The 15,091-nt window shown below is 38.5% G+C and overlaps 2 protein-coding genes across 2 annotated transcripts; both read left to right on the top strand.

Annotated features, from left to right (window-relative positions):
• Positions 1-1,056: 1,056 nt before the first annotated feature.
• LOC4340870 (putative pentatricopeptide repeat-containing protein At3g01580) lies at positions 1,057-4,428 on the top strand. The gene has a single exon (XM_015788877.3). The coding sequence runs from the start codon at positions 1,139-1,141 to the stop codon at positions 4,115-4,117; it is 2,979 nt and encodes a 992-aa protein (XP_015644363.1). The 5' UTR covers positions 1,057-1,138; the 3' UTR covers positions 4,118-4,428.
• Positions 1,057-9,177, top strand: LOC9267460 (protein WEAK CHLOROPLAST MOVEMENT UNDER BLUE LIGHT 1). The gene is made up of 4 exons (XM_066311894.1): positions 1,057-4,753; positions 5,223-5,384; positions 6,164-6,949; positions 7,127-9,177. The coding sequence occupies exons 3-4, from the start codon at positions 6,188-6,190 to the stop codon at positions 8,942-8,944; spliced, it is 2,580 nt and encodes an 859-aa protein (XP_066167991.1). The 5' UTR covers positions 1,057-4,753; positions 5,223-5,384; positions 6,164-6,187; the 3' UTR covers positions 8,945-9,177.
• Positions 9,178-15,091: the final 5,914 nt, after the last annotated feature.

Raw genomic sequence — 15,091 nt, 5'->3', positions numbered from 1 at the left:
GTAGTAAAAGTTTCGCGAGGTTTCTTAAGAAAATAGAGACAATGGATCGGACATCTATCTATTATCTATTATATATTATTAAAAGCTCATTAAACTTTCTACAAACACAATCAAACTATCACGTGTGACTCCTACAAACGATCCTAAGTGGCCACGTGGCGCTTTAATAAATTAGAGGAATTTCTAATAATTCTTAGAAAAAGAAACATATCTGACCATTAATTTTACTTTAAACTCAGTGGACCCACTTTGTACCATTAGATTTGCTAACAAAAAAGTAAAAGTCCCTAAGGCCCATAGGGGCTGTCCATATCGTTTACATATTGTGCACGTACGTACGCTACATCTTCCCCCCTTATGCAAGCTCCCCTCCTCTGTATAGAAAATATATTTTGTGATAAGCTAAATCATATAGCTAATATTTTACGTACATCACTAGATTATTTACTACAAAATTTATAATTAAAGACCCCAACTATTGGATCTATCTCAAAGGAAACAAAACTCCTCCCCTCCTTATGTTGTACATACATGCTCCCGCAAGAAAAATCAGGTATCTATTCTATCTTTATTATCCATATGTAAAAATATATAACAAATTGCCTTAATATGAACCAATTAAAAGGAGGGCTAGCTTGATGGTACATTATTAACAATAATAGTTTTTCAAGATTTATTAAAAGAGCCCCAAAACATTCAACTAAAAAAACACATTACTTTTAATTTGAACTTAATTCTTAATTTGTTACACATGTTTTCACCTCTATTTTAAATGGTGAAGAAGAAAATAATAATTACGAATACGGATGCATTAAATATTACATACTAGTATAAAGGTAACAGATACCTAACAAAAGTTATTTAGGCAAAGTCGGCAAATAAATTTATGAAGAAAACATATTTCTGAAGTTTGGCATGTATGGTTGATATTCCTGGTAAGTTTCTCAAATATAGCCTATGATATACATGCCCGCGCATTAGTCTACCATTGTCCTAATTTAGATAATTGTCAAACTAAAAGAGATAAATAATTAAATTCCCCCTTACGCTAGAGCCAGATCGGCACTCGGCAGTTGCTAGTCGCTACCAAAGCCAACAAAACCGAGGAGAAGTTGCTCCTCCTCCATGGTTTCGTAGCATGACCACGCGCCACCACAGATTCTCAAGATTCATCAAAAACTCAAGTTCCCCATCCAAATCCAAGCGAACCCACGCAGAATCCCCGGACGCCTCCTCGACTCCATCAAGCGCGATTCCACCACGAGTCGACGCTGTCTCCAGGCTCTTGCGCGCCACCCGTTCGGCGAAATGCCTCAGCAAGCTCCACGCGCGGCTCGCCGTCACGGGCGCGCTCCGGGAGGACGCCTCCGTCGTCGCGGGCGCCGTCGAGAGGTACCTCTTCTTCGGTAAGCCCGCTTCGGCGGCGGCGGTGTTCGCCGGGTTCTACCGCGGCCGCGCCGAGGTGTATGACCTGAACATTGCCGTCCGGTGCTTCTCGGACCATGGGTTCCACCGGGAGCTTCTTGGCCTCTACCGGGAGGTGTGCGCCTTTGGGTCCGACAACTTCACGTTCCCGCCGGTCATCAGGGCTTGCGCCGCCGTTTCTTGCCTCCGGCTGGGGAAGGAGGTGCACTGCCGGGTTGTGCGGACAGGGCATGGTGGAAATGTCGGAGTGCAGACTGCGCTGCTTGACATGTATGCTAAGTCTGGTCAGGTTGATCTGTCGAGGAGAGTCTTTGATGGCATGAAGAGTAGAGACCTGATCTCCTGGAACGCGATGATTTCTGGCTATTCTCTGAATGGCTGTTTACTGGAAGCTGCTGAGGCTTTGAAGCAGATGCAGCAGGATGGTTTCAGGCCCAATGCTAGCTCTCTTGTTGGCATTGTCAGTATGGTCAGTGGTTTAGGAGTAAGGGATGCCGGTGATCCGTTGCACGCATTCGCACTGAAATCTGGTGTCCTTGGTGACGAGTCCCTTACACCTGCTTTCATCTCAATGTATGCCGCGTTCGGTCATCTTTCATCATCCTTGTCACTCTTTCATCAGAGTTTGGTGGATAATTTGGTATCTTGCAATTCCATGATCTCAGTGTGCATGCAGCATGGAGCTTGGGAGAAAGCATTTGGGGTATTCAGATTGATGCGTTGCAAAGGGCTAGTGCCTAATCTGGTTACAGTGGTATCTATCCTTCCATGTTGCAGTAATTTCTTTGGTATAAACCATGGTGAGTCTGTGCATGGTATGGTTATCAAGTTTGGTCTTGCAGAACAGGTTTCTGTTGTCAGTGCTCTGGTTTCCATGTATTCGAAGCTTGGGGACTTGGATTCAGCTGTGTTTCTTTTCTCTAGTGTTACCGAGAAGAGTCAACTCTTGTGGAACTCCTTAATTTCTGGGTACCTTGTGAATAACAAATGGAACATGGTTATGGGTTCAGTACGAAGGATGCAAATTGAAGGAGTTGATCCAGATGCATTAACTGTCATTAGTGTGATCTCGAAATGCAGACACACAGAAGATTTACATGTCGGGAAGTCTATACATGCATATGCTGTCAGAAGCAGACTTGAATTGAATGAGAGTGTGATGAATGCACTCCTTGCTATGTATGCCGACTGCGGGCAGCTCTCAATTTGTTGTAAGTTATTTCATACAATGGAAGTGCGGACATTAATATCTTGGAACACTATAATATCTGGTTTTGCTGAAAATGGAGATTCAGTGGCTTGTTTAAGATTTTTCTGCCAAATGCGCCTGGCAGACATGCAGTTTGATCTAGTAACGCTGATTGCGCTTATCAGCAGCCTTTCTGCCATTGAGGATATTACAGTTGGAGAATCTGTTCATTCTTTAGCAATTAGAAGTGGATGCAACTTGGATGTTTCTGTTGCAAATGCCCTCATTACTATGTACACCAACTGTGGTATTATTCAGGCTGGTGAGAAACTCTTTGATAGCTTGTCTTCAGTGAACACAATCTCTTACAATGCTCTGATGACAGGATACCGCAAAAACAACTTATTTGAGGAGATCCTACCTTTATTCTATCATATGATCAAGAATGATCAGAAGCCAAATATTATTACGCTGCTGAATTTATTGCCTATCTGTCATAGCCAGTTGCAAGGGAAGACTGTTCACAGCTATGCAATTCGAAATTTCTCCAAGCTAGAAACATCTCTCTTTACATCAGCCATTTGTATGTATAGTAGGTTCAACAATTTAGAATATTGCCACAACCTTTTTTGTTTGGTAGGTGAAAGAAACAACATAGTGTGGAATGCCATCCTATCTGCTTGTGTGCAATGTAAGCAGGCTGGAGTTGCATTTGATTACTTCAGGCAAATACAGTTCCTAAATGTTAAAACTGATGCAGTAACCATGTTGGCACTTATCTCAGCATGTTCACAGCTTGGAAAGGCAGATTTGGCAGAATGTGTCACAGCAATTGCACTGCAGAAGGGCTTTGATGGAACCATTATTGTTCTCAATGCTCTTATAGATATGCATTCAAGGTGCGGAAGCATATCTTTTGCAAGGAAGATCTTTGATATCTCGATGGAAAAAGATTCTGTCTCTTGGAGTACAATGATTAATGCCTACAGTATGCATGGGGATGGTGGGTCTGCCCTTGACCTTTTCTTGATGATGGTATCTTCAGGAATCAAGCCTGATGACATAACTTTTGTTAGTGTTTTATCAGCCTGCAGTCGAAGTGGATTTCTCGAGCAAGGAAGAACATTATTCAGATCAATGCTTGCAGATCATGGCATCACACCAAGAATGGAGCATTATGCATGCATGGTAGATCTATTGGGCCGAACTGGACACTTGGATGAAGCATATGATATTGTTACAACGATGCCATTCAGACCATCCAAAAGTTTGCTTGAGTCATTGCTTGGAGCCTGTAGGTTTCATGGAAATTCTAAACTTGGTGAATCTGTTGGGAAAATACTCACTGAATCTGACCATGGAAATCCAAGATCTTATGTCATGCTCTCTAACATCTATGCTTCAGCGGGCAAATGGAGTGATTACGAGCGACTGCGGTCAGATATGGAAGCAAAAGGATTGATAAAAGATGTGGGAGTTAGCTTAATTGGGGGAACATACTGACCCTGATGAAAGAAGTTATTGTTAGTGGTCCGATACTCATACATTAGGCAGTACAATTTCAGGTCTGGTCGATGCTTTGCTACAGAGGATCAACAGATGAATTAGGTTGTCAAAGCAAAAAACAAAATGCATTCATGTTTCTGCAGCGAAATCTTTTGAACTAGCAGGCAAACATTAAAACTGAAGGAACCATTTCCATCTTGGTGCAACCGCTTCAAATTTATTCAGATTCTGATTATGTAAATGGTGAGATGTCTACAGTTGTTTCATTGCTGTGATGATTGCTGTTTCTGGCAGTACAAAATTAAACATTTTTTCGGTCTGATTTGGATGAAGATAAATGACAGCCTAGGTCAACAGACAGCTAATGAAATCCTGTCAAATTTGATTATCAATTAAAAAAAATGCAACAAGTCCTGTGGAGAATTCAGCTGTCAGTCAGGTCTTCCATTGAGCTGAAACAAAGATCCCTGCAATTGTGGAATTTTGTTTAACTTGGAGGCAAGATATAAATTTGTTGTTAAATGATGCTCTACAGGCCAACTGTACATTGTTTTTCTATTTTCTGGTAATTATAAAACTGAAGCAGGATAGAAGCACGTATATATCCAGCGCTCAACAATAACTTTACATATGGTAACTTACCTATTTACTTTCTTACACTGTAAATTGTTACCATGGAAATCAAGACACACCATTGGATTCTTCTGCTCCATTTCAAAATGTACAGGATAGTATAGAATATAGATGTATCTGTAATAATTGTTTTTGTATTTGCCTTCTTGTAGACTTGAAGAAAAAGGATAAACTGATTCAGGTAGTATTTTAAAAGATGTTCTGTGCAAATTAAACTAATGAAATGCCAGACCATAACAAATTGTCGCCAGAGAAACATGAAGCACCATTCTTTTATATATATAGGTAGAAAGAGACATGTATATATTATTTTGAACTATCATGTTGATTTATTTGAGTGTTTTTTTTTCTAAAATGTTATTCAGCCCAGCCTGTTCGTAACTCATGGTGGCACACAATTTCCTTAAGCATCCAGCTTTTGTGCCTATAGTCTCAAAATAAAGAAGTAATTTTATAATTGGGAGAACAGGTCCAAGTCTACTGCTATGATTATTCAATTGGTCCTTTCTCCTCTCCCACCTGGCTCTCTCCTGCTTCAATTCATTGAACCCCTCCAGTCTTGTCCATCCAATACCTGCAAAAACTGCCAAATCCACTTCTTCCTCCAAAATCAGAAGTGCAAGTGTCTCGGGTAAGCTTCAGCTTATGCTTTTTGTCTTTACATTTGGGATTACATTCTTATCCATTGCCATGATATCTGTACTATTCTGTTGTATTGGTCATATTTCAGTTTTAGACTGATATTGATATTTCGTTTCATGAGTCCTCGACTGATCATTCTGATGTTTTCTGCTGTTTCAGCATGAATATGGTTCTTTGTTTTACAACAGAATTTACTCAAAAGTCAAAATTGAAAACTCTCCTCACTCTCCTGATCTTTTATTCTTTATATGTTTCAGATTGGTGTTTTTATGTTCTTAAAAAGATTGGTGTTTTTAATTTTGTCTGGTAAAATTCAGTAAAAAAAATTGTCTGGTAAAAGTCCATAGTGTACTAATATATTTGTAACTTTCTCTAAATGAATTCTAATTGTTCACGGAAAATAGTAATAATAAGAGCCCGGAAGTATCTCTGGCCAAATAAACAGTATGGCCATTGGTTTTTGAATTATCAAGTTGTTTATGCACTGATAGTTTATGTTTAGTTTGCTGTAATTACCATGAATTATTTGATGCCATCCATAAATGTTCTTCAAATAGTAAAATCACAGAAGATAAATCCTTTGATGAAATAACCAAAAAAAAATCTCCCTTCATGGTTATACAAGTTTGTTATTAGCATGTGTTTGTACGATCATGTATTATTTGATTTTATTCCATTTGAGAAAGCAGCTCTTTCTCCAATATTGGTTTATAATGCTCTGTGATCAACTTATCAGTCTACTTTCCTCTTCAATGTTCTCTTCCATAGATAATATTTAACTGAGTTTGAAGAATGGCAGAGAAGAATCTTGAAGAGCCCGACTCCCCTCTAATTGCATCTTTGTCGGCACCGAAATTCATGCAAAATTCTGCAGAGCCTGAGCTAACTGCAGGTACTGATTGTGAGAACAGTAATCTTCAGAACAGAGAAACAGCCAACTTTGAGGCAGCAATGCAGGAAGAACTTCCAGAAATCTTAGTTGGCAACAAAAGCAATATGCAAGAAATATCAACAGAACAAAAGGCTCCTATTAGCGTCTGCGCAACTCCATCTGAAGTAGACAACAGTGGACTTGTATCTGCCAGTGATCCTCATGCTTTTTCAGTGACCTCTCAGAATGATGATGAATCAACAGAACCCAGCAGTGATTCTACCACAATTCCACCTTCAGAGAAGAACACCCACTCAACTTCACAGACCTCCGACAGGCTGAAAGCAGTGGTCCAACTACAAGATACACCCCTGCATAACACTGGGGATGATGCCTTTTGTTCCTATTCTGTGAAGGCTTCATATGAGACTTCAGCTGCGACACCAGCAAAGGTGAAAGAAAAGAAGCCACATCTGATGCATCATTTTAATGAGCGCCAAATGAGCTTAAGAGACATGCGGCAGAAGGCCCCTGCACCTTTGAACAGATCAAACAGCGGGAAGAACTTCAGAACAGATAACACCTTTGTCGATACAACAACCCACATTGAATCAGTTAAGGTGGCGGCCTCAAGATTTGGTGGCAGCGTCAACTGGAAAACTCGTATAACAGAGCCAGAGCAGGTAACTCAGAGTTGTTCCCTTCCCTTATTTGCATATGAAACATCTCAGCTACAGCTCTATAAATTATGCTGTCATTTGTATTTTTTTCTTTAATTTTGTAAAACCTTGCTTTACCACTTAATTTACTTCTTTTCATATGTGATCTCCATGTAAGATTAACAATCTTAGTACATGCAGGAGAATGAAATCGTACTTGAACTTGATAGGCTGAAGAAGGAAATTTCAGAAAGTAAACGACAAGCGGAGGCTGTAGAGGCAGCAAAGGTGCCTCTGTCCAATGAGTATGAGAAAACAAAGAGGCTAATTGAAGGATTGGAACATGACCTGGAAAAGGCACAAGAGGAGGAGATAATTGCAAGGTTGGGTTTGGAGTTATTTCAGTTAATAGTACATGAGATGCGGGAAGGAGATACCAGTGATGGTGGTGTCATTGGCAGGGAGAAATTGAATATAATCAAAGAACAGTACAACGCAGTGCTGGCCAACTTAATGTTAGTGAAGGATGAGTCCGGAAAAGTGCAGGAGAATTACGAGACCTTGTTGATTGAACGGGATATTTCTATCGGGAAAGCTCAGTTAGCCGTTTCAATGTCTGAAGGTGCTGTAAGGAAGGTTGAGGAGCTCACCGTAGAACTTAACAGACTGAAGGTGGAGTTGGAATTGGCTCATTCCACATGCCATGATGCTGAAAAACATAGTAAAGACACGTCCTTGGCATGTGATGAGGATTCCCTTAAATGGAAGAGTGATCTGAGGCAAGCAGAAGAGGAGCTCAATCAGCTCGCCAAGAAAATTTCTTCTATTGAAGAATTGAAATCAACACTTGACACATCAACCGGCTTGTTGCTCAAGCTGAAAAATGAGCTAGCTGGATATGTGGAAGCTAAGCCAATTGATAAAGAAGCACAAGGAAATATTACTCAAAGATCTTTACACAATGAAGTTATTCTATCTACACGAGAGTTGGAGGAGTGTCTGATGAGCGTAGATAAGGTGAGAGATGAAGTTTGTGCTCTGAATGTTGCTGCGGCATCGCTAAAAACAGAGTTGATCAAAGAGAAAACGGCACTTGCTACCATGAAGCAGATGGAAGCGACGTCATCCATCGCTGCTGCATCTCTAAGGGTGGAGATTCAGCTAGCACTCCGGGAACTGGAAGCAGTTCAGGCCAAGGAGAAAGAATCCCGAAATGGAATGCTTGGTTTGCAGAAGATTATGGAAGATACAGCCAAAGAAGCTGATGAGTCTAAGTCCATCGCAAGAGAGGCACAGGAGAAGCTAAGAAAGGCCAAGGAGGATATGGACCATGCAAAATCTTGTCTTGATACTATGGAATTCAGGATCCAGGCAGTTCTAAAGGAGATGGAGGCCACGAAAGAGTCCATGAGGCTGGCAATTGATGCCCTCAGACCGTTTGACAGTGAGCTTCCAGTGGATATCGAGGAACAAGGCTCTCAGATAGTCACAGTTGACCTGGATGAATACCAATCTCTCATTGCGAAATCCAGCAAGGCAGAAGAACTTGTCCATGAAAGGACGGCTTCTGCAATTGCACAGGCCAAGATAGCCAAGGAGTCCGAGTCTCGTACCTTATCAACACTGAGTGAAACACACAAGGTTTTGGAACAACGAAAGCAGGCATTGGTTGCTGCCACAGAGAGAGCTGATAGAGCCACTGAAGGCAAGCTTGCCATGGAGCAAGAATTGAGAAAATGGAGAGAAGAGAATGAGCAGCGTCGTAAGGCTGGCGAAGCTTTGAAATCGCAACTTAATCCATCAAGCACCCCTGTGATCATCGTTGAACGCAGCAGCGACACCAAGAGCACAAGCAAGGATGATAGTTACGCCTCGGTTCATCCACTGCTGGATATGTCTGCGAGGAGTACCCCTAATGATTCAGCGTTGCTCTCGAATAAGAAGAAAAGAAAGAAGCTGTCGTTCTTCCCCCGCATCACCATGTTCTTCACGAGGAAGAAGTCTAGAGCTGCTATATGAACAAAAATAACTTTGTTTTAATGTTTTGCGTGATAGAACTTTGTGGATATGTGTATATTTGCAATAAGCGGATGTGTTGCATACAGCTTACGCGACTTGTAATTTATCTACCAACCTGTTGTATATATTGTACGGAATTGATGATGCATTTCATTTTCTAGGACAAGGTAATCATCTGTACTGTGAACAATAGTACCGAAAGATTTACCCTTTTGTTGTGTTAACCTTTAAAATTGAGTATCCACTATTTTCTCCTTTGGGTAGATGTATGCTTTAAAATTACAAGCAGAGAGAAGTTATGAGGCTTTTGCTGCAGCAAATTATTTGCCTCCGTGCAGAGATACCATATATTATATATAGCAACAATATATCCATGTTAGTTGAGACTAGAAAGAAAACAATTTTACTTTAAGGGTGTCAATTGATGTATGGCTATATATATATAGCAAGAACTTGTTTATAAATATATTTGTACAAACTACAAAATGCAAACACGGTCTAGTAGTCCGATTCTTGTAGGGAAAAAGATTGCAAGAGAAAAATAGCATCACCATTCAACATAATATAGGCACTGCTTTCATGGACATGGGAAACATTGGGATCTATATGTTTAGCTTCTACCACTGGACTTGCAATTCCAGCATTTCAAATTGGCTCCTCGAGCTACATTGCAACCAGCAGAAACATAATTTGTTTCGTTTCTACTACCATTGGAGTGATCGTGCAAGGCACGCGGCAATTTGTTTTTCTTTAGCAACGCCTGGAGAAAACAGAATCCTTGATTGACCTGAATTGTATTTGGGAAACATCATGTACCACGAAACATAACTTCATAAACATGACAATTTCGCCCGGCTCACTTTCTTTTGGTAAGTTCATTTGGCTGCTACTTGGTGCAAGTAGTTGATGATGATTTTGTTATAACTTGAGATCGTACAAATCCAAATTATGCTTAATTTTGTTAAGCATGTAGTTAGTTATTCAGATGCAGTCTACAAAATCGAAAAGAGTTGTTGCTCATACTTCAGGGACAACTTATTAGATACTAAGCATGGGAAGAATGCAGTTTGCTGAATTAGTATAACAATGAATGATCAGAAAATCTCATTATGCATACAAAAAAAATGTACAATATCTGAATATCATGTTTCTAGAACAAAACTGCTACCTGGTGATTCTCAAAATCGAGTAAAAATATTCTTGTTGACAGTAGCGCTGCATTTGAAATCTTCATTAAATATTTCATTAGATAACTTATATCACAACCAGCCTTATATATGATATATTCAGTTGTGTGATCGTTGGCAGAACTTACTATGCCGATCTTGCATTCTGCAAATTTTAATTACTAAGACATGCAGCACACGCGTACAGCTTACTTAAGATATCTTTCCGGCCAATAGTTGGTTCAATCAAATTCTACTGGTATCACGAAATATTTATACATGATATGCTAGCTATTACTAGGAGAGCAAATTTCTGGCATTGCTTCCATAACAATGAATATCGAACTAATTAAGAAAAGAACGGTTGATTGGTTCATACAGCTCAGTATATATATAATATAGTAGTGTAATAATGTTTTCTTCATTACAACTAGTACTAAGAAGAAAAGTGTGGTATTACCTCTGTTCTATTATAGCTACTTCTAGTATTTAAAATTTATCCCATAATATACTATTTCTCCACTGATTCTCTTTTCTCAACCAATTATAACCATGTCTTATTTATTTTATTTACATATATACATTCTCATTTCAACCATCACAACCGTCTCTTGTTTAATTTCACCTTATTACTTAATGTCTCTTAAAAGTGCAGAAGTAGTTACAAGATGGGATAGAGATAGTAACTAAGAATTATATATTTTGTACTCTCTTTTTCTCAAAAAAGCTCAATACAAATTTAGTGGTAATATAATAACAACAGACCAAAATGCCCTTGTACAATACTATTGTAATTAATTGTTGATTTTTTTTTCGGAAGTACTACTATAATATTTGTGTTTATTGTTTACCATGCAGTAGTAGTTTGGATGTGGCAAAAGTTGATTTTTTTTCTTTTACAAATGCAAAACTCTATAAGTTGTTTGTTTTTGAACGGAGAGTAGTAGCTGTAACTTATACTCCCTCTATTTCGTTCTAGCATTGTCCACATTCATATATATATATATATATATATATATATTAATGAATCTAGACACATATATGTGGACAATGCTAGAACGTTTTATAATATGAAACGGAGGGAGCACACAAACATTAATCATCCGATAAGAAATTAACTGCGTGTCATGCTAATTAGCTAGCGATCCTGCTATATATATATATACCACTCTCCTCTGCCATCTAGCCTTGTTCGATATCTTTTTGAAAAGAGAACCGAAAAACCATCAACGCAATGTTGAGCCATACTTGGACACAATTACACAATGCAGCTAGCTAGCCACGCAAAGAATTAGCCATGTGCTTCAGCCATGGAAGGCAGATCGGGATCACTGCTGTCCGTGACAGATGTAGCTCGGTGGCATCGCTTGTTTTCTGTTAGGTGTGGCAGCCCTAGAAAATCACACGCATATCAACATTTTCCATCGAGTAGTCACGATGTTATCTACAGGCTGGGGCCGACATCCACTACCCGGTGCCATCTGGCAATGTCCAGTGTTAATTCACTAGTTTAGTGACGCCGCCCAGCGAACATGCGGTTCTTGTTTTTTACGTGTTGAGGGCCATTTTGATTCTCATTACGAGACATCTTCTCCCTCTATTACATTTTACTCCCCCGTATTTTAATGTATGACGCCGTTGATTTTTCGATCAACGTTTGACCATTCGTTTTATTCAAAATTTTTTGTACAAATATAAAAATATTTATGTCATGCTTAAAGAATATTTAATGACGAATCAAGTCACAATAAAATAAATAATAATTACATAATTTTTTTAATAAGACGAATGGTCAAATGTTAGATAAAAAATCAACGGCGTCATATGGAGGTAGTATATTATAAGTTGTTTTTGACTGTTTTCTAGTGAATTTTTTTTTAAGTTTAGTCAAGTTTATAGAAAAATTTAATGCATATCTACAACACCGAATTAGAAATTTAATATGGTTTGATAATATATTTTGTTTAGGTTAGAAATGTTGATGTATCTTTTTATAAACTTAGTTAAACTTAAAATAAGGAAAACGTCAAAACGACTTATAATATGAAAATTATGAAATGTAGGGAGTACTCGAGATTTATAATAGTCAACTCTATGTATTAGTAAATCAGTTTTCTGGACGGCTACAAACCTTTCTTATTTTTTTTCTTGACATTATTTGAAGGAATGAAAATTAATGTGCTAGCTACGTACGTTACATTTCTCAATTCAAGTAAAAAAATTACAGTAGCGCTGCATGCATCGGAGAGCATGTACTTTAGCCGCAGCACACAACCATCCGTTAAATTAAACTTTCCAAACCTATTGTCGTCATCACAAACTATGCAGAGTTTGCATAATTTTACAAATATAGGCAAGGCGTTTGTATGCAGCTCTTCAAATCAGATTGAGATATATAGCTAGGAATATAATACTAGACAAGGTGCCAATTAGATTGTAAATATAGGAGCTGTTCAGATTGTAGCCAAAATAAACCTTAGTAAATTTTGGCAATGTCAAAATTTTGATAAGTTAGCAATATTATCAAAATTTTAGCAGGATTTCTATGTATTTAAAGTTTTGCAAAAAGCTAAATGTATATTTAATGTTTTGCAAAAAATTAAATGTGTGCACAATTTTGCTAACTTTACCGAAAAATTGGTATGGTTTGTAATGACATTAATCTGAACATACAGCCTCATACACCTATACATATATTGCCTTATGAATGTAGATTACTTTGCCTTAATTTCTTCATCGAAACACAAAAGGAAAGGCTTGTGTGGAAAACGAAATTGTCATATGTAAGGATGCAACACATTCTCTTCTCACGTGTTCGTCTACAGATAATCACAGTAAAAAAAAACCCTTATATTAAATCTTGCAATTCTGAAATGCTGGATCAAAGCAGCGAAAAATATTGCCATTTTGTGCAAAATTTTCCCAGGTCGAACGATGATTAATTGTACATTCATACGAGTGCAGATATACCCCATCATGTTCACTATAAGTAGCTAGCTAGATACTTTAATTTCTCCCTATTTATTCAGAACCACAGATTATTTAATTAGCAACCCCAAACTTAGCATGCATCTGTGACCTTTAGCTACGGCTGCCGGGCGGTATGGAAGTTGTGACAATGTTGCCTCTAGGCATGGAAGGAGTCAGGCTTGGGGCCATATCTCGCCGTCTTTCTTTGCCTTGCCCCCTTTCCTTCGCTAACCGTTCACGTCGCGTCTCTCCTCCCTTATCTCTTTTCATCTGCATGCGCTTCTCAGTTTTTGGCCCCATTTACTTCCTCAAAATTTTTTCCCAAAAACATCACATCAAATCTTTAGACACATGCATTAAGTATTAAATATAGATAAATGAAAAAACTAATTGTACAGTTAGGGAGAAAATCGCGAGACGAATCTTTTAAGCATAATTAGTCCATAATTAGCCATAAGTGCTACGGTAACCCACATGTGCTAATGACGGCTTAATTAGTCTCAAAAGATTCGTCTCGCGGTTTCCAGACGAGTTATGAAATTAGTTTTTTTATTCGTGTCCAAAAAACCCTTTCGATATCCGGTCAAACATCCGATGTGACATCCAAAAATTTTCTTTTCTCAAACTAAACAGGCCCTGCTCGCTCCCACCACTTACCTCATCTCCTCTGGCTATGTCTTGCTCGTCTTGTTCGGTCGTGGTCGTCGACACAGATAAACAATTGGGTCTTTGAGCTTCCTCCCGTGTGTTCTTTTAGTTTTTTTTTTTTTTTTTTTGCTGTCCTTCTCTGTTTCCGTTGTTGGGGTACAGAGGGGTTTACGGTTTACCTTGCTGACGAAGAGACAAACAAGCTTGGGGGAGGAGATGGCAAGCTTCGGTGAAGAGAGCAGAGCCGTGACGCAGAGGGGGAGGCAAAATTGCTATTTTGTATGGCTTATCTCTCCTCAATTGTGTGATAATATATTTTAACGTGTCCTGTGGTCCTACAGCAAATTATCACCCTTTTGTAGTATCCTTGAACAAATTCACGTATTTACGGTGTTTCACAGCTAATTACATATTTTTTGAGTGTCCTGTGATAAATTTTGCCTATATTTAAAGCTGCTTGGTCCAAGCTCTATGTACCATTGCAGGGAGGCCCGGAGTACAGGGTTAATTTGCAATTTTAGGCTCAAATTTCATGTCCAACGGTAGGTCTAGGTTGGATGTGTGCGCGTTATAAAATTGAGTTTTTTATTTAGATTGGAAAATTTTGTTCAGATTCAGCAAACAATAGCTATTCAAATTTCAACATTTTCTTTAATTTTCTGCAATTTGATAAATTTTTAAATTTTACAAACCTACGCGCAAAAAGTACAACTCTGCTATCTCACTTTAGCACTGTAGTCTTTTGCAACAAGAGGTTGGAAAAAAATGTTCTGTTCAATTATGTTAATAGATTTTATTTTTAGTCTAACTGCATCTTAACCCATCTGTTAATCATAATTGGACTTGGAGGACATCATATGTACCAGAAACAGTTTATGATAACATCATATGTAATTTTCAGGGCAACATATTGGCTTCGACGGTGGGCCCAACTCCAAAAGTGTGAGGAAGATGAAGAATTCATGTCTGCTGCATATCGTAACCTTGAGTCAACGGTTATGCAACTTTTACCAACCATGGATACGGAGATTCACCAATAGACTGGAATAATGTTTTTCTTGTCATGTTAGGATTTCTTTTATTTTTGGTTGGTGTGCTTGTTTAATTTTGGACTGTGCCTTTTTAGTGTGCTACTTCTTGTAATAATTGGCTGTATCTCTCATGAGCAAAGGCCGGGATGTTTCATTCCATTATCTAGAAAAATGTCAATTTCACCCTTTTTCTGAATTTAATTTTGACACCATCAAAAAACTGTTCATGCTCATTAAATCAATAATATTCACAAAATACAGTCTGAATATTTTGTTTCTGAAAGAGAATGCTACCTGATGTTTTCAAAACAATTGAAAATATGAATTCGAAA

The sequence above is a fragment of the Oryza sativa genome, chromosome 6 (assembly GCF_034140825.1).
Source record: "Oryza sativa Japonica Group chromosome 6, ASM3414082v1".
Classification (NCBI taxonomy): Eukaryota; Viridiplantae; Streptophyta; class Magnoliopsida; order Poales; family Poaceae; genus Oryza; species Oryza sativa.
The sequence above is the reverse complement of the archived record's forward strand: the minus strand, read 5'-3'. Positions and strand labels throughout refer to the sequence as shown.

Excerpts from the sequence above, each read along its gene's own strand:
- LOC4340870 (XM_015788877.3), top strand. The coding sequence starts at position 1,139 with ATGACCACGCGCCACCACAGATTCTCAAGATTCATCAAAAACTCAAGT.
- LOC9267460 (XM_066311894.1), top strand. The coding sequence starts at position 6,188 with ATGGCAGAGAAGAATCTTGAAGAGCCCGACTCCCCTCTAATTGCATCT. Across the intron at positions 6,950-7,126 it reads GTATAACAGAGCCAGAGCAG|GAGAATGAAATCGTACTTGA; the intron begins GTAACTCAGAGT and ends TAGTACATGCAG.